Source organism: Crocodylus porosus, unplaced genomic scaffold (genome assembly GCF_001723895.1).
Source record: "Crocodylus porosus isolate Cpor-Errol unplaced genomic scaffold, CroPor_comp1, whole genome shotgun sequence".
Lineage (NCBI taxonomy): Eukaryota > Metazoa > Chordata > Crocodylia > Crocodylidae > Crocodylus > Crocodylus porosus.
Genome location: NW_017728947.1, coordinates 17,486,010 through 17,504,537, shown reverse-complemented (window position 1 = coordinate 17,504,537; position 18,528 = coordinate 17,486,010). Strand labels below are relative to the sequence as shown.

Here is an 18,528-nt window from a genome sequence, read left to right as displayed (position 1 = left end):
ACATAGACACAGTTATGCCAGATTCATGCTCTCCAGGGAGCCTGAAGGATGAAAACAAATGAAGCAGGGAACAAGATTGGACCTATCTTTTGATGGCTTAACTCAGCAGCATCCCATCTTTCACCTGACTTGGGTTTTCTCTGTTTGTAACAATAGAGCATCCCTACTAACTTGTGTGTGATCACATTTTCATTCAAATAAAATTCCATAATATGCAAATCATAAATGTTACAGGATTTGCTAGCAGCTTTGGCAACACAACCAATTACATGCTCTCTTTCTTTCCTCTACAGTGGGAATAAATAATTGCTTTCCTCTGTCCTCCTCTTTGTGTTACATCAATAATTAAAAAGTGTTACAAGGTCTAGAGGATAAACAGCCTTCCGTAATACAAGAGCACCTGCCTCCTTCTCAAGGGACTCTGACTCTGGAGTTGTTTGCCTTTTTGGAACAAAAGCAGAGTCATTCACTTCCCTTAGGATTCAGGACAAGGGCCATCACATGAGCAAGAAGTCATCAATGGATTAATAGTGTACACAGTCTCAACAATGCCTGTCACCTTATGCATTACGGAATGCCTGGCATTTGTATCCTATTCTGCCTGGCAAGAAATGGTTAGAGAGCTAGGAAAAGCAGAACCTTTCAAGAGACATTGTACAAGCTATGCTCTTCAGTGAAAGACCTTTTTAATCAGGGAATCTGTAAGCAGAAAGGTATCAACAGAGAAACAGAATAACACCGTCATTCGTCGTCAGTGGAGATAATGTATTTGACTGTACATACACTTGAATTTATGTGGACTGAAATATTTAGGCTTTCCATTGCATTTTGTCCATAGTTCTTGCAGCACTATGTGGGTATTCACATTTAACAAATAGAGATATTAAGGCACAGAAAATTCAAGGTGGCTTGCCCAAAGTCCCTCAGTAAGTAAATGACAGAATGGGAACAAGAACTCAGAAGTTTTGACTTGTGGCCCTCCATCCTGTCCACTGGAATTTTTGTCTCTAAGACGCAAGGACCACCAGCCAGTCTCTTCTTTTTAAAGGATAAAGTACAGAGGTAGCCATTTAAAACTCCACTAAAGTATTTTTTCTGTCCTCAATTTCTCTTATGGAAGCATGAATACAGTTTACTGAATCATATCCCAAACAAAGAGTTTGCATTGCAAGAGAACTCTCTCAGGCATTATAGTAAAAACCACCAGACCAACTATCTGAAGAATTTGAGCCTCATGCAGACCCCTTAAAAAAAAGCCAACTGTAGTCATTATATTCTTTATCAGGGAACTGGTTTTCTGAGGTGCATCATCTGCAACTAATTATTGTTTATCCTTATTGTTTCTGACTCTGGGATGAAAACTCCCTTGACTTCCTTGGTGTATGCTGAGGACAGAATTTGGCCTCCAGGCATTCATCCTTGGTGATTCCTACGAGGCATTACATCAGAACGTCATAATTTTGGCAAAATTCTTAAACCGATCTGACCATTCATGCTCGTCTGTAACAGGGAACCCCTTGTCCTGTTACTGCAGGAAGGTTATGGGGCCATCAGGACTCACAAAGACCCTTTAAGAGAAGGGTCACTGTGACCCAGGAGAGAAGGGAATGCAAAGGAGAAAAAGGTTACTGCAAGGTCCTCCAGGAAGAAGCTCCAGGTGGCAAGCGGCAAAAGGGGAAGGGATACGGTCCCTGCAACAGCCAGCTACTCTGCCCTGGGGAGCGGCTGCATGCTGAGGAGAAGGCAGCCAAAGGGCAGGCAGCCAAAGGGCTGAGAGTAATGAGCAGCCCCTGTGCTCAAACCAGACAACAGGTCAGGCTGACCGGAAGGGGAGAGGCTCAAGGGAATAAATTGGCTAACCTTGGCTGGGGAGGAGGAAGGTGTACTACCTTGTACAAGCTATGCTCTCCAGTAATAGACCTTTTTGATCAGGGAATCTATAAGCAGAGAGGTATAACAAACCCCAAAACAGTAGTGCTCAGAAGCAATAAGGGGAGCCCTGGTGGATAAAGACTCTAAGGTCTTTTTCTTTCTCCTTTTACCCTGCTACAGGGCCACATTGGAATAAGGAGTTAAGCTTGCATTGGTTTTGTTTGTGCGTGCCTGGAAGTGCAGTATCTAAGGCTGAAGCAGTTGCTGACATTTCTGTTCCAGTTTAACTGGAGGGCTAGGAGGGGAGGTGGAGACTGCACTGTGGGTGCCTTAAGGGGCCCTGTGGGATTAGCCTCTTGTAGGCAAGAGGATCAGAAAGAGGGAATTTAACCTCTTCAAGGCTGGCAGACCAAGGGGACCCAGAGCCCCAACTGTGGGGCTTAATTCCCAGCTGTGCTGCTACCAAGAACCCAAGGCCAGAATAAGTGGACCTAGGGCAGAAGGTAGCAGCTAGAGCAAATAATCCTGGACCAAGAGGTCAGAGCCTGGACAAGTATAAAAAAGGGTGGAGCCAAGCAACCCAAAGGAAATCCTCACTCTAAGGCTCAGGACATCTCCTGCATAACTGGTTGTTCCATCAAGGCATGGCAGGAGAGATACAGGGCGGCAGCTCAGAAGAGCTGGAGTGGAGGTGGGCTAGCCGGCCGCTGGCTGTTACTACCACCCAGCAGGGCTAGTCCTGCCACACTGTCCTTAAGTGTTTATGGTCTTTCCCATCCTGTTATTTAAGAACAAGTCAATAAGAGTCTATAACTGCGAAAAGGGTCTGAAACCTATTCATGATATTTCTGATATGAAAAGAGAGCTCTCTCAAACAACAACTCGGGACATTTGTACATATGCTTGCGCTGCAGCACATGCATTTGTATAAATGGCAAAATGTGTGTCAATGCTGAGAAAAAGGCAGTGGTGTGCTTTTGAACTAAAATACATCAAAGTGTTTTAGTTCTGAAGCACACCACCACCGTTTCGTCAGTGCTGACGTGCATTTCATCATTTATACAAATGCATGCGATGCAGTACTGCCATATCTCTGGTGTCAGAGCAGACAAATGTATGTGTATAAATGCCCTCAATTCCTATAGAGCTGAAGACTTGCTTTGTCTTTTCCTCTTTGTCCACCCAGCAGAACAGGAGTACCCTAGACTCACTTTGACTCCTGAATTAACCATTCTGCTATCCCTGAAGTTTTTGCATGTTAACATCCCCAGCAGAGTGTTTCTGAAAGTCCAACCCCAAATCCCTCCACTTAGGGAACTGGCTTCCACATGGAAATAAGTCACCTGCACACATAAGAAAAGTTGGCATAGACACAACTTTAAAATGGGGTGAAATTTGGGAGCACCATTTATTGTCCTCAACATTTGGAATGAGGCACACCACGTAATATCATAGGAATGACAGCAGCATACATACACAGGCTAAAAGCTAGGTTAGGAACTAAATCTGTTTTACAGAATACCACAGCAATACTTCAGGTGCCTAAATAAGCGTGCACTGCTTCCTATTTTATGTTGTTGGCAAAAGTAATTACTGCCCATTCCTCAGTGCTGAAGGTAAGGTAGGGTGGCACCTTAGATTCATGGATTGTAAAGCTGGAAGGGACCTCAGAAGATCATCTGGTCCAGCCCCCTGCACCAAGCAGGAAAGATTACTGGGGGTCAGGTGACCCCAGCAAGGTGACTGTCTAGTCTCCTCATGAAGATTTCCAGGGTAGGCATTAACTGGTAGAGATTAACTGGTTTAGAGAGGTATGCTTTAACGGTTTATTATTACTTTAGTATACCTAGTACTTAATGCCTCAGTACTTTTATACTTTGGGAAAGAAAGGACACAAACATTCCCTCCCATATCAAGGGTCACTTGCTTCTGGAACTGATAAAACCTGAATGGGAACAAGAGTAGAAGGAAATGGCAAAGAAGGACAATAGTGACAATAGATAAGCTAGATATTTTGCTAGCTGGGGATCTGGCTATGCAAGTCCAAATCCATGCTCTGCCACAGACATCCTCTATGACTTTAGGCAAATTGTTCTTTGTGGTGTTCCTCAGATCCCTGTCTATAAAGAGGGGATGACAGCACCCCTGTATTCAACAGGAGTATTGTGAAGTTAAAAACAATAAACATAAGTGATGTACTGACATACGTCTGTAATCAAAGGTAGGTAAGGAACCAGAGACACCTGGATTTTATATGTTTCTTATCTAACAACACAGAAATCAGAAAGCTAGGTCAATAACGCACCTTATTTGCTTTCCAGTTGAACTGTTAACATTATTTAGGAACATGCATCAAATACAGTTAGAACTTCCCGTCTAAAGCCCTCAACTTATTGTGTGCTAATTAGTGACTAAAAGCTTGAGAACCATTATGCACAGTACAGCTCATTATAATTATTTTGCTACTGTTGAGTGCCAGAAGTTTAAATCTTGCATTGTAACAATTCTCAGCTAGTCTAAGTGACTGATGACTACTCTAGGAAATTTCTATCATTCTTCCCATTAAGGCTATGACAAGAGTATTCCCTCCAGTTTTTCAAGGCTGCCAAGAAGTAAACACTAATTCCCAAGAATGCACTGAAATAGTCAACATTTTAATTCTTGGAAATAACTTTGGTAGATATCTGTGTGCGAATCAAAGATATCACAGTTCCTGATTACCTTCTCCATTTTTTTTTTAAAGAAAAATTTATCATGGTGTTATTGCCTTAGCATTTCATTTTACATTTCAACCTGAAAAAGGCAAACTGGAAAGGCTTTTCAGAATACCTGGATGCCACAGTCAAAACGATTAAAACACTGCCTGAAAATTATGACCAATTTATAAAAGCTGTACAGAAATCTGCAAGATATCCCATGGGACTGCCTCAAGAATTACTTCCCAGGCCTCACTCGGTAAACCATTTGCCCATATGAAGACTACAGACCCTTTTTCCAGAAACAGCATCACTACAGGCAATGAGCACCATCGCATAAGACTCCAGGAAATCCTGGCAGACCCTGGTTGAGTCAACTATATGATGCATAATAGTAAAAAAGATTTGGGTGACAACATGTAAACTAAATGATGACCCACAAGAGGTCATTATGTCACCGCTAACCAAATTGCTCACCAGATGCTTCTCAATGGAAAAAGCCCCAAAACCAAAAACAAATTAAAAAAACCCTCTTAGACTGAAAAGGTACAAGCATCCTAAAGACCTGGGTTTTACAAGCCCCTTCTCAATGATGGAGTTGAATGCTGGTATCAGTAAACTGAAGACCAGGAAAGCAGCCAGTCTTTGCAACATACTTACTGAACAAATCAAGCAATTCAGGCCCCAGACTTGCAAATGGCTCCTTTGCCTATACAACTCATGCTCAGCCGGTCAAAAAATTCCCAAGTTATGGCAATGTGCTCAGGTATTGGAACTTCTAATGCCAGGGAAAGATCCATCTGACCTAAAGAGCTTCAGATGCATCTCTCTGCTATGCCACGCATAAAAATTGTACAGATGACTCACTGATACTGAACTAGCTTGCCCCGTACATGGATAAACACCTAATCCCTGAACGTGGCAGCCTTCACCATGGAAAATCAACAATGAGCCAGCTGGTCAGTCTAACTCAACATACTGAGGATGGTTTTGAAAGAGGCCAAATCACTGGAGCTCTGTTCAGTGACCTAACAGCTGCCTATGATACAGTTAACCACTGGCAACTCCTCCACAAGACCCTGGAAATGACAAAAGATCGACACCTTACAGAGCTGATATGAACCCTACTTGCAAACAGACAAGTTTTGTCAAACTGGATGAGAAGCAAAGCAGATGGAAGTCACAGATTAATGGCTTCTGACAAGGAAGCGTGTTTGAATCACTATTATAGAACATATACGATTGACCAATCAATTGCTTTGGAAAAAAAACTTTTGCTCTAGTTGGGAGAGATCCATACATGCTAAGTGCCTTTTACCCCCATTTTGAATGAGAGCTGCCAATGCATCATAGGATGTCTGAAACTTACCAGCCTATACAGTGTGTACCTGCTGGCTGGCATCACTCTGCCTGACATCAGAAGAGCAGTGGCCAGCAGGACAGACCAACTGAGACAAACTTGAAGATGTGAGACACCCATTGTATGAACACCCTGCAGCACACAAATGTCTGCAGCCACACAGGAGTTTCCTCACCAGCACCCAACCTCTCAATCATAGGCAACACGTAGGGGGGACATGGTGGGGGGGCATGTGCCTCCCCCAAGACTGGCCACTGAAACTGCTGCCAGCTTCTGCAGGCCATTGTCACCTGCCCCCCCTTTGCTGTCGATGCAGCTGCTGGTGGCTGCGGGCAGTCCTTGCTCACCACCTCCCACACCATGGTGCTCCCCACTCGCCACCATGGTTCCCCTCCCCCCCCAGTTGCAGGAGGCACCAGTCATTCACGCTCTCAATGCCACACCCAAGGAGACACGACTACAGATGTGGAACAAGAGGCTGAAGAAAATACCTGACAGCAAAAAAATGTACATTCCAGCAGCCTAGTCCATACCATCATGGGTTGATGAACCATGGCAAAGGAAGGTCTCAACCTCCTCCATACCACAGAATTTTCAAGGAACTAATGAAGAAGTGGAGCTACACTATTGGTTCAACCACCTGTGACTGGCACAAAGCCTCAGACTATGCAACACCTGCTGCAATGCCCACTGCTCAGAGGCACATGTACAATGAAAGGTTTTGCAAAGTATAATAAACAAGAACAAGCATGCGTAACAAAATGGTCAAATGTGGTAGAAACACAAGCAGCAGCAGCAACCAAAAAAACAAAAACAACCCCAAACAAAAACACAACAAAAAACCTTCTAAACCAATCACACACCTTAAATGCAAATAAGACTCTCTCAAAACCTCATTATACTAATCTTAGCCTATGACTAATCTTAGGTTATCTTATGACTTTTAAAGGTTTCCCATGGGACCTTGTTTGAATCATGAATTGGAGGACTGTCCATGTACTTGCAAAGAGAACACAGAATAAGCAATGAAAATTTTTACATATTAAAAATAGGACTGTCTTTCAAAAAGAGGCTCAGTTCTAGTAGTTATTCTTAGATGCTGTCCTGGTGACATGAGCCAGGAATTCACAGTCTGCCTCACCTGTCTTGATTTGGAGGAATTGTTTGTCACTTTTCTGGCTGTAACTTTATTGCTGATATTGCCATAGTTTTATCTCTTTTCAAGACACTGGCCCCAACCAAAATGTTGATTTTTTTTGACTATTTGGACAGGTGCCAAAAAATCTTGTTATGTTGCAAGGTCTCCTTCTTAGGGTTGCTGCAATGGCAGAATTTTGTTAATGCTGCTCGTATGGACTTATCTCAGTTGCCTCTAGATAAATGGAGAAGGAAGACGGTGGAGGCTTAACCAAAATTAAAAATGCATATGCATGTGCTGTGTAGCTGGACAGTAATCAAGCTACTACCCCAACAGTAATAACCTCTACATTACACACTTCTCAATTAGAAAGAAAAAGAATAAAAACTGTACTGAGCAGTGAAATGCAAATATTCCCAGCAATGGATCACAATATGGTCACTCTTACAATGATCATTAATCTCTAAAAAACTGATATTTATTTAACTTTTTTCATACCACTTACTCTAACTCACATAGTTGAGTTTTGAATAGCTTTCACACTCGCAATGAATTCATCATGGTTAGAAGGATTGTAGGATATACAATGTCCCCTTTATCTCATTGATGCATGCAAGGAAATTTTTCTTTCTGTTTTCCTAAGCAAAGGGTTATGATGTTTGTCAGGTGTAAGGATTCTGTCCTCTATAGGATTTAGTGCCTTTAGTCTAATGGCTTCAGCAGACATACAGGTGCTAATCACTTCATGGGATCAGGGCCTTTCATACTCAAAATCTGAGAATTTTTCACATGCTACATTCAGATTATTGTTTGTCGTCCATCAACATCTGCTAGCATCTCCTGAAATTGTAATACTTGCTCCACTGTTGCAAGGAAATAAGAGCAATTCTTGCTTTGTAATCAGTGACCAGAAAATAGTGAATGATGGTTTATCAAGTGCTTTGAGCACTTCACCACTGTATAAGATCAAGGGGACACTCAAATTTAACAGCAACACATTTAAACACTCATAAAAGCTAATATTATTTACATTAACAACTTAGGTGACTCAAAGGCTACAGACAGAATTAACAAGGATATTGGTATAAAAGTATATAAACTGTTATGATATATTGTAACGTATGTCTGTGTGTTCCGACAGTCTCACGTTTACCAAACCTTATGGTTTATGCCTCCTCATAGCAAACCCAGGCATTTGTACACCCTAATTCAGCCATCACTTTATTTGCCAGCAACTTTCCTCTGCTTCCATTTGCTGCTAGTTCCACTCACCAGGGGCAATTAGTGTTAGGAAAGCTATCAGCAATTAGTGGTGAGGGGCATCAGTGGCAATGGAGGATGAAGTAGTGGGGGCATGAGAGTGGGTGAAATAGGGAGGCAATTCAATTCTCATGCGCAACCTCCCCAGGAAATTTCACAGACCTGCAGTGGTAGATGGCCCATAGTTTGGGAAATGCTACTATAGATCACTATATGTAGCTAAGTCGCTGTTACTTTAACCTGTTTCATTTAGGGATAAAAGTAGAGAGATTTAATTCATTTATACCACTATAGGAGCATACAGATGTAACAGATTGTAAAAGCTGACGTACACTTCCAAAACCACCTACTCCTCCTTTCCTTTCACACTAGTTGAAAAATACATCTGCCTACAGCCAAATTTTCCTTTTGTAGGGAAAACAGAAACTCTCACTGTTAGAGAACAGGAAAAAATCTTCCCCTTTGGATTTTTTCTTCCATAATTATCCACAGTGCATATACCTTTGCATGCTCTTCTGAAGTGTCTGGTGCTGGGGACAGGGGCCTAGACTAGACAGACTATTAGTCAGGTTCACTGTCTTCATTTTTATGTTCCTATCTAGGAACAGACAGGGTATGAGTTTACTACTACTACAGCTTTCACCTCTATTCCCACAACAGGATTTTCTGTGTGTTCTCTAAGGGTGAAAACAGATATCACATTTGTACTGCCATAAAAACTTTTATAGCAGCACAAAGGCCAAGCAAAAAGCATACACACCCCTTTTCATGCTGCAAAAACCCAGAATTTGTGGTTACAATATAGATAGTATCAATTTGTGCCCTTTATTGCAGCAGATACCTGCTAGGTTGATTACAGAAATGCTCAGTGAGCTCAGACCTGTCCATGCTGTCCAGCTGCCCCAGGTAGCTGCTGTCAGGGCTTCAGGGGCCCAATCCTGTGCACCCCAGGAATTCCCATTCCCAGGGCATGCAGGATCAAGCCCCTGATGCACCAGAAGTGCCTGCCGGGGTTTCCCCAGGTGCCTGTAGACACTCCAGTGCAGCCCCAGGGCAGCTGACACTAACTGGCAGAGACACTCCCTGGAGATGATTTACTACAGTGCGTCTCTGTAAGAGTGGAAAGCCAGGCAGGTGCTCCCAGGGTTTGAGGACCTGATCCTGCACAGGAATTCCCAGGGTTTGCTATGAAGGACTGGGCCCCTGTAGTCCCGGGAAAACACACTGCTTGTCCTGCAGGGTCAATTGGTGGGACAACAGGCTACTTGTGTTTTGCCCAATGAAGTAGATCTGCTGTGCACATCCTGACAGAGCTGATCTGCTTAATTTGGCAAGGTCTAGTTCTAGCCTTGGATCTCCATCATTGTCTGCTTTACTCCTCTGCCTTCAGCACATTTGATGTCATGGCAACCACCACTCCTGAGTTAGCCCCTGTGAAATGTCCTGTCCCCCACCTTCTGCCTTTCTACCTCAGTATTGATGTGGTGGTTATCACAGTCCTGTCTGAGCATCTATGGGAAACGTGCCTGGAAAGGCAATTGCTGCCCATTGTGACCTCTGGATTGCCTGGATCAGCTTCCAGGCATTAACCAGGATTTTCAGTCCTAACATATCTTTTTAAAAACGTCCTTCACCTGCATATGCTGTAACGTAAATACTTGATTAAATGAACTACAGATTAACTGACTTTAAGTAATCAGAGTAAAAATGGAGGTAAAGAAATGGCTTTCAGTTATAACATTTAAAACCAATCCCATTTCCCCCAAGTCCTCACCTGCAGAAGGGTTACTTAGCACTTCTTCAGGGAAAAATCTGTTAATGGTCACAGAGGATTTTGATGGATCCTTTTTTTCTCTTTCAGTGACTTTAGTTCTAAAGTTAGTAAAGAATGTCCTGATATCATTCCTCTGTGAAGGATCTACCGTGTTATCCTTGGAAATTTTGTTCTTGAGCCTTAGAGATGAACCAGAAAGGTTCTTTTGTTTACCAGTAAGTAAGTCATCTCCTGAAGATCTCAGAGGAGTCTCTTTAAGGGTAAACTTTTCTAGAAGTCTTGGTACATCCTCTATCTTGGTGTAAGATGATTTTTCAGGCTTGGAAGGACTGGTATGCAAACTGCAAGCAGGAAAGTGTACCTCCGTGTACCCGTATGGAGACTTCTCTTCAAGACTAGTGAAAATACTAGATGAGGTTTTACCTGAGTTCCTTGTTTCAGGCTCTTCTCCTGGATGTCTCAGCACACTGGACTCCTGTGGCTGTATATCATGTCCTCTATTGCTATTGTTTAGACTTACAGAATGACTGGCAGTATTAGGGAAGCTGAAGAAAGTATGTTCTGAATGAGGTTTCCTTTTACTGTCTGAGCTCTTTTTTATGCTTTCTGAAGGAGAGATAAGAGGCTCTAGAATGGATTTCTTTATTGCACTGGCAATTAGTTTCAATGGTGATTTTGGTTGGCTAGGCAGTTGTTCTCCTCCAGTATTGTCTGGACTCTTTTGAATATCTTTTGCATTAACTGGCACAATTGGCAAGGCTTCATTTGCAAATGGAGGAAACACAGAACTACTGTTTTCTCTTGCATTGTCATCAACATCCTTCTGTTCTGAAATTTCCAGGGTTCTGGTGCTTTGATACCCTGGTTTTGTTCCACTTAGGTCTGCATTGTTTGAAACATCTAATTTGAATTGCTGTTCTGAAGAAAGCATTAACTTCCTTGTTATCCTTTTCTTTATCTCATTTAGTTCAGCCTTTTCTTTTGGGTGTCTTGAATTTTTTTCATCTTTTTCCTCCAAATTCAGAGAGGACAAATCTACCATTTTTCTTCTAGAGGCCCCCCTTTCTGCTAACAGCTCCTGTTCCCTGATATTCTCATTCCAGGTTTCTAAATTGTATTCCTCAGCATTATTATCCTCGTATTTATAGTTATATAAATTGGCATCTGGTGATACAGTTTCTGAATGTTTCAAAAAAGAATCTCCAGTACTATTCTGAACTGGATGATGAAGCACATACAACGGGATTTCTTCAGGTGTTTCTCTGGTTTTTGACTTTCTTTTAAATATTGGGCTGTATGGTTTGAAATGTCTTGTAATTTCAGGTGGCTTGTTGTTAGACATCAACTGCATGATAACAAAATAGTTCATTATATTCTTTATTTATTAACCAGAATTCTAAAATAAATATCAGTATATTCATTTCCAAAGTTCACTTACACTCATTCTACAGGAGAGTATATCTTTTGTTTTCTCTCATCGCTGTGCTGTATTTTTAAAAATCTAGGACAGAGATACCATTGGAAACTGTTACACTAAACTGTCTAAGAATTAATTTCTACAATGAGTGCGTGTCCTTTTTTTATATATACCAGAATCCTTTACATATACCTTACATTTACTTATACTTTGTATTTACCTCCTTGCTTTAAGTTGACCTTCAATATTTTTCTTGGAAAGGATCATTCCCTACTACAGGAATATAAACAAATGAGGACCTACCCACTTCCCCCCTCTATTTCAGCTGCACTGTGTTAAAATTTTATAGCAAACACAGAGACATCATATCTGGTTTCATTAGAAACATTACACTTTTTTGATTAGTGCAGCCAAGAATAACTGAGGCAACCTTGCAATATATGGAAAATAAAGAATGGTAGATTTAAATGTCTTTAAACAAACTTACAACTTGTGTAAGTGCTTAACTTCTAATTCCAGATACTGAAATCTTCATTTTATATGAAATACAGATACTACAAGATGTCTTTATTGGCTACACCGGGAGAGTCCTCTTTTAGAGATGAAGAGTTTCCATCCTTCATGCTTTGAAGAGGAAGGAAGTTCTGCGTGCTGAAGGCATAGGACTAGTCAAGTAAGGAGATAAGGCTTCTATTCCCACCTCTCTCCGAGATGTTCCATAGGAGCTTGAACAAGTCTTTAACCTCCCTATGTTGCATTTTCCTATATGTAAAATGGTGGCAAATACAATTATTCCCTGATTCACAGTAGTTTTCTGGTAGTTAAAATTGATGCTTGTGAGGACCTTTGATAGACCAGTGATAAATACCACAGAAATGTCCATACATAATACATATCTATTCCATCCTCTCTGCTCAGACTAGTAACAAGAATGCCTTACCTACAGTTCTGGCAGTGAATTTATAACATGCAGACTTGTCAAATACTATCTGCAGTAATATTATCCAGACCACTGAACCAGTCATCTATCATTATTATCCTGGACTGGCTATGAACTACTGCCATTGATGTAGAAGGCTCCAGATCTTATAACAAAGCCCCGAAGATCAATCAGTTTTCATTATATTTAATCAGATGGTTAGGACACTAGTTAGAACCTTTGGCACCTGCGTTCAAGTCCCTACTCTGCCTCGCTCTGGGACAGAGAGAGGTGCCCATCTCTGCTCAGGATTCTCTAGTGTGAACACTTTCTGCAGTAAGGTGCTTAAATCAAGTCAACCCTTGCTTACACAAAAAAAACACACAGAAAGAGAGAGAGAGAGACTGCCTTAGTCTGGGGCTTGTGGACTTCTCTTGGGATTGAAGTGCATACTCTGAATCAGAGTTAAAAATGGGTCTGCCACCTAATAAGTGACTGGAAGATTCCCAGATAAAATGGGGCATTCAGGCACACGCACATGCACACATTCATTCTCTCTCTCAACCTCTCAACAGCCTTCTTTTGTGTGAGCCTGGATCTAAGGATGCCTAATGGATCAGGTAGGTGGGCCAGTACCTTGTATTGAGTGTGTGAGGGCACAGACATGAGCTAGGGCTCCAAGCGCCTCAGTGGCATCAACACTTATGGAGCTTTACACACAGAGGTAACTGGAACCTTGAGTGCCCTAGGCAGCAGCGGCTCATGAGCGAGTATCAGTGCCTGTGCCACTGGTGGCCAAGCTGGCAGCAGAGCCGCTACTATTTTTGCACACACTGCCCCTCCCCTGGAGCTGGCGACTTGGTCTCCCACCTTTGTTATACTACTGACTTTGGGCATACCCATAAGCAGAAACTTAGGTACTGTGGGACCCTGGTGCCCATCTAGTGAGACAAAAGTTGAGTGGGACTTATGGATCTCAGAAATGTTTAAATGCAGCAAAACTGACAGTTTGGCATCTAGGCAAAATGTTAAGCCCTTTGTTCGTATCTATACAGTCTTCCTGGCCAGTCACTCACTTCCCAGGTTGCCCCCAAGAAAAGCCCCACCCTTCACTCCCCCTCCACATATGCCAAAGCCTGACATTAGGCAACAAAAATAGCTTAGAGTTCGCACCCCAGGGCATGGCCTTTATGATTTAGGAGCCAAAGTATCTTGGGAGCTTTGGAAAACTACACTTTTCCCCTCTGGTAAAATGGGAATAAGTCTCTGCCTTGCAGTTGGGCTGTGAAAATAAAAAAATACGTAAGTATTTGTGAGGTGCTTCAAGAGTATAGTAATGGGGGTCACAGAGGTACTGAGGATGGACAAACATAGATCTTTGTTTTGTATCTATTTTTTACTCTACAAGCTTCTTCCTGCATACCTGTGTTGGGGGGAGATCATCCTCAAGAGCAGACTGAATACTGGCTGAGTTCTCCTTTAAATGCAGCCCGGGTTTCTTGCTATACAGGAGTGGGAAATCTGCCAAACAAATGCAAAAAAAATCCACATTTTACTCCAACTATTCCATTCTAAATAAAACCTGCAATTAGAAAACAAGACTAAGTGGAAGTCAACTGGTTATATACTACTATGTGACATACCACATGCTACCAAACAAGCCACACACTTTGTTTTTTTGGAAAGGCAGAATGAAGGCAAAAAAAAGATTTTTCCAGAGTTATGGCTTCATGGTTCAGGGACAGAGCTAAAAATCTGGAAAGCTGTGAAATAAAGGAAGAGAGACCAGGAGTAGCTAACAGACAGCAGGATTTCCAGAAGAAAGATTAGTTTGATTAGTGGAACATTGAGACCATGAAAAAGCAAAGAGGACCATTAACACCGGAGGAATGAAGTACTACAAGCCAATCAATTGACTTTCTCGGCTGTCTGAACAGCAGTGCAATAGCTGCTGTCAGGCAGTTAGTTTTGCAGCAGGGATTGAAGTGGAGTGCTTCTACTCTGGGCAGAAAATTCAGCAGCCCTCCAAATTGGGCACGGCTAACTTGGGGAGAAGGTGGGGCAGGGAGTGTGGTATGTGAGAAAATATCTTATGTCCCGTGTAATTGGGTTTCTCTACCCAGCCTGTGTTTGTACTAGGGCTGTGCCAGGCTTCGGACCGTGCTTCAAATCTGGAGAAGCTTTGGACGCTTCAGCATCTGAAGCAATGTGTCCGGATCAAAGTGCTGGATTCGTTAAGCTTTCCGAAGCAGCTCGGAGCTTTGAAATTGCTTCGGAAAAGCTTTGGCAATCCAGCCATAGGGTATAGTGGGGAATCAATTAAATATGTATAACTCTGTTGTTCTTTGTCTGATTTGGATGAAATTTACAGAAGTGCTAGCTTCTGCTGAGAGCATAAAATCTGCTAAGTTTCAAGAAAATCAGTCCAGGGGTTCAGGGGGAACTGAACCCCAAATTCTTGAAAGCAAAACTCATGTCACAACTATGTGTTACACCACAGAGTGGGTGAAAACTGCAGGGGTGGTGGCCCCTGGTGAAGCTACAAAGCCTGCTAAGTTTCAAGAAGATAGGTGCAGGGGTTTGGGGGGAACTGCACCTTAAAATGCTGACAGGCAAAACTCATGACATGGGTGACACTGTGTGTGATAAGGCACAGCAGGGTGAAAGCTGCAGGGGTGGTAGTTCCTGCTCAGGCCACAAAGCATGCCAACTGTCAAGGAGATAAGTGCAGGGGTTTGGGAAAAACTGCACCTCAAGCTGCGGACAAGCAAAACTCATGACATGGGTGACACTGTGTGTGATAAGGCACAGTAGGGTGAAAGCTGCAGGCCTGCTTTGCCCTGCTGAGGCCACAACTGCGCATCTGATTGTCTGCATTGATTATTTCCTCTCCTTAGTCTGTGGTTTTGTAGGTGTTAATCCATGCTCATTAACGCATTATGTAGTAGCTAGGTACCATGTATTGAGCTGGTCCTTGAGTGAATCATGATTAACTGGTAACTGGTAACAGAGTAGCTTACCAGCCAGGCCTGCAGTAGTCCCCCCTCCCCAGTGCCCGAAGTTAGACACAGTTGCACAAGCACCCATGTCACGAATTTTGCCTGTCAGCAGCTAAAGGTGCACGGACCCAGAACCCAGAACCCTGCACCTATCTCCTTGACAGCTGAGCAGGAGCCAGCACTCCTACAAATTTCATCCAAATCAAACAAAAAAACAACAAAGTTATAGATATTTCATTGATTGCCCATTATACTCTATGGCCAGATCTCCAAGGCAGCTCCAAAACTTTGGAGCTGCTTTGGCCAGATTGAAGTAGGAACCCGGTCTGAAGCTCCAGATCAGATCACTGGCATCCGAAGCAGCCAGATCTGAAGCTGGATCAAATAGCTGCCTACTCGCACAGGCCTAGTTTGTACATGTTCTGGGGTACGTATAGGTGCCTGCACGCTACACATGCTAAGAGTAAGTCCATAACTTCAGAACTGGGCTTCAGTTTTCTGATGTGGAGCCTGAAGCATCCTAAAGTGTCCAATACTTAATACTTTCAGAAAAATCAGCTCTTTTCCACATCTTGTGGTATCCTAAAAGCTGCTACTCTCCAGATCATTCTTCAGTTTTGAAAATTTGGGAGAAAAAGCTCTGAGATGGAAAAAAATGTCTGCCTTAAAATTCTGCCTTAAATAAGGAGGCATTGGGATATATGATTGGACAATAAGGAGAAAAGTAACTCCACAGTTTTTATTATCCTGGAGGCAGTGGTAGAGCACTGGAGGGTTGCCGTGTAATCATAGAATCATAGAAAATTGGAGTTGGAAGGGACCTCAGGAGGTCATCTAGTCCAGCCCCGCACTCAAATCAGGACCAACTAGATCATCCCAGTCAAGTCTTTGTCTCATGGGAGTCAATTATGTAAGGCCTTCAACCAACAAGGGTGGACAAATTTAGGCTTAGTAAAAGGAAGTGTATGAAAATGAATGCAGTAAACTATCATAAAAACCTCATGTTGTGCTTAAATACTTTAATATTTGCATGTGCATGGATCTAGCATAACGAACATGTCTTTGGCAAAAAAAGAAAAGGAAAACAAATATTCCCAAGTTATGATATTACCCACCAAGTTTTAGCTAGGAAAGTATTTTTATAACAGAATTATAAAGTCTAGAAAACAAAAGGTTCATAATGCAAATCCTGGAGGCATCTTAATTGCAGAGAATACTGCTAGAATATTATATAATGGTAGAGTCTCAAAATTAGGGATATACAATAAACAAGAAGTGCAGGAAACAAAGAAAATGATCTAAGCTATTGCATATGGAGTTCAGATGAGAGAGAGATGGCCTGAAAAAATGACCAGATTGGGTCCAAGCAGTGTTACTTTTAAGCAGAAGTGGGTGAAAGTCATGTTACTAAATTGAAATTTCACAAAAATTTGACAGGGATTTATTAAATCCTAAAAGGGAACAGCACAAATATGTTGGAAGAAAACACATCCAGCTTTTCTCATCCAGAGGGAAGGATGCTACAATTCTGATTAATCTCTTTCTTACTGGCCAAAATTTGCTCTGCAGTCTGTACTTCCCAGTACTACTAATTCTTCACCAAAAATAAAAAAATAGTTTACTAAAAGTAGGCACTTGGTCAGGTAAATCCAGAAGTGCTCTATTTCGATTATTGCAGCAAACATTAACTACTTATTCTCACTTTCAAGGACCCTTCAGAGCTTATCTCCACTGCATCCATCACCTCTTATCACTAAACAAGAAGTTGACTTCTGCATCTGATTTCACCAATGATTTCAGTCTCCATTGCCCACTTGTCAAATTTTCAACCGAGAAACTTTGTGCTCTCATGTTTGAAAGGAACTCTCTATAAATATCCACAAAACTGATACAATATCACCCTTCAAACCAAATTTAAATAAATGATCACCTCCACGAGCCAGATTTGCTTCTACCATCCATGTAGGGTTAAATCCTATTTCACTTTATGTGCCTAAATGACATGTATTCAGCAACAGAACTGCATTTTTTTGGCACATAGGCACAATTCACAAAATAGGATTTGGCCAGCAGTGCTTATATATTCCACTGGGGCTCTGATCTGACTGAGGTCTCTAGGCACTATTGTGATGAAAACAATAAGTAATTCCTAATTCCCCTTTCATTTTAAATTCATTTCAGGCTGTTCTGTGTTCGTGACATTCATTATTCAGTTTCTGAAACACCTATGCCTGGCATTGCTACTCTCATTTATTCTCTGGGAAATGAGTATCACATTTCCAATACTTTGAACATTGGAGGAAGAATGTTTTGTTGGGTAGATGTGAAATGACCACGGGGAATTTTCCCACTTTTCTTCCAAGTTTCTTGGGGCACTTAAGAAAGCTGTCACTACAACCCTAATTCTCAGAGAGCCTCTGGCCCTTCACAATCAAATTCAGAGGACAGTTTTTCCTTCAGTGACAGAAAGGATGAGCATTGCTCCTGGTACCACCAGTTGCTCACAGCAGGGGACAGAAGCAGCAGCTGTCAAAGGCCTTTTATTTAATGTGTAATGGGAAGAGGCTTTTGTTCTGTGCAACCCATGATTTGTGTATTGAAATATGTGATCCCAGATCACAGAAGTAAAACAGCAGAGTACAGAATTAGGTTTGTCAACGAATTTGGAAATGGATAAAATATGTGTGTCTGTAAATTTAAAATACATGGGGCAGGGGGTATATTAGGATGTCTGAGTTTTACAGCTCAGTACATTGAAGGGAATCCAAATACTTCACTGGGACTTCTGTACTACTAATTAAGGGTCACAGGTTTAGGTCCTAAGGTACTTGGGTCCTAAAATGCATCATACTTCACAGAAAAATTAGTCCCAGTCAGACTCTCATTGAAGTCAATGGCATTCTGTGTAGGAGAAATTTCTGTTGTTTATACAGAAGCCAGCATAGTTTCATTGATTTCAGGACTAATTTGCTATGTTAGTTGTGGCCTTGGCTCCACCACGATCCGCTGGCTGGAAAATTGGCTCCATGGTCAGACCCAGAGGGTTGTAATTGATGGCAGTCACTCATCGTGGTGCCCTGTGACCAGTGGGGT

General features: G+C 42.1%; 1 protein-coding gene across 2 annotated transcripts in view; it reads right to left on the bottom strand.

Moving 5' to 3' along the window:
* Nucleotides 1-18,528, bottom strand: part of LOC109321193 (protein-methionine sulfoxide oxidase MICAL2-like) — a 204,955-nt gene that overhangs the window by 20,455 nt on the left and 165,972 nt on the right. For both annotated transcript variants that reach the window (XM_019551660.1, XM_019551659.1), the window contains 2 exons: nt 13,860-13,957; nt 10,101-11,445 (listed from right to left, as the gene is read on the bottom strand). In XM_019551660.1, coding sequence (XP_019407205.1) covers nt 10,101-11,445; nt 13,860-13,957 — 1,443 coding nt within the window. The remainder of the gene's footprint in view (nt 1-10,100; nt 11,446-13,859; nt 13,958-18,528) is intronic.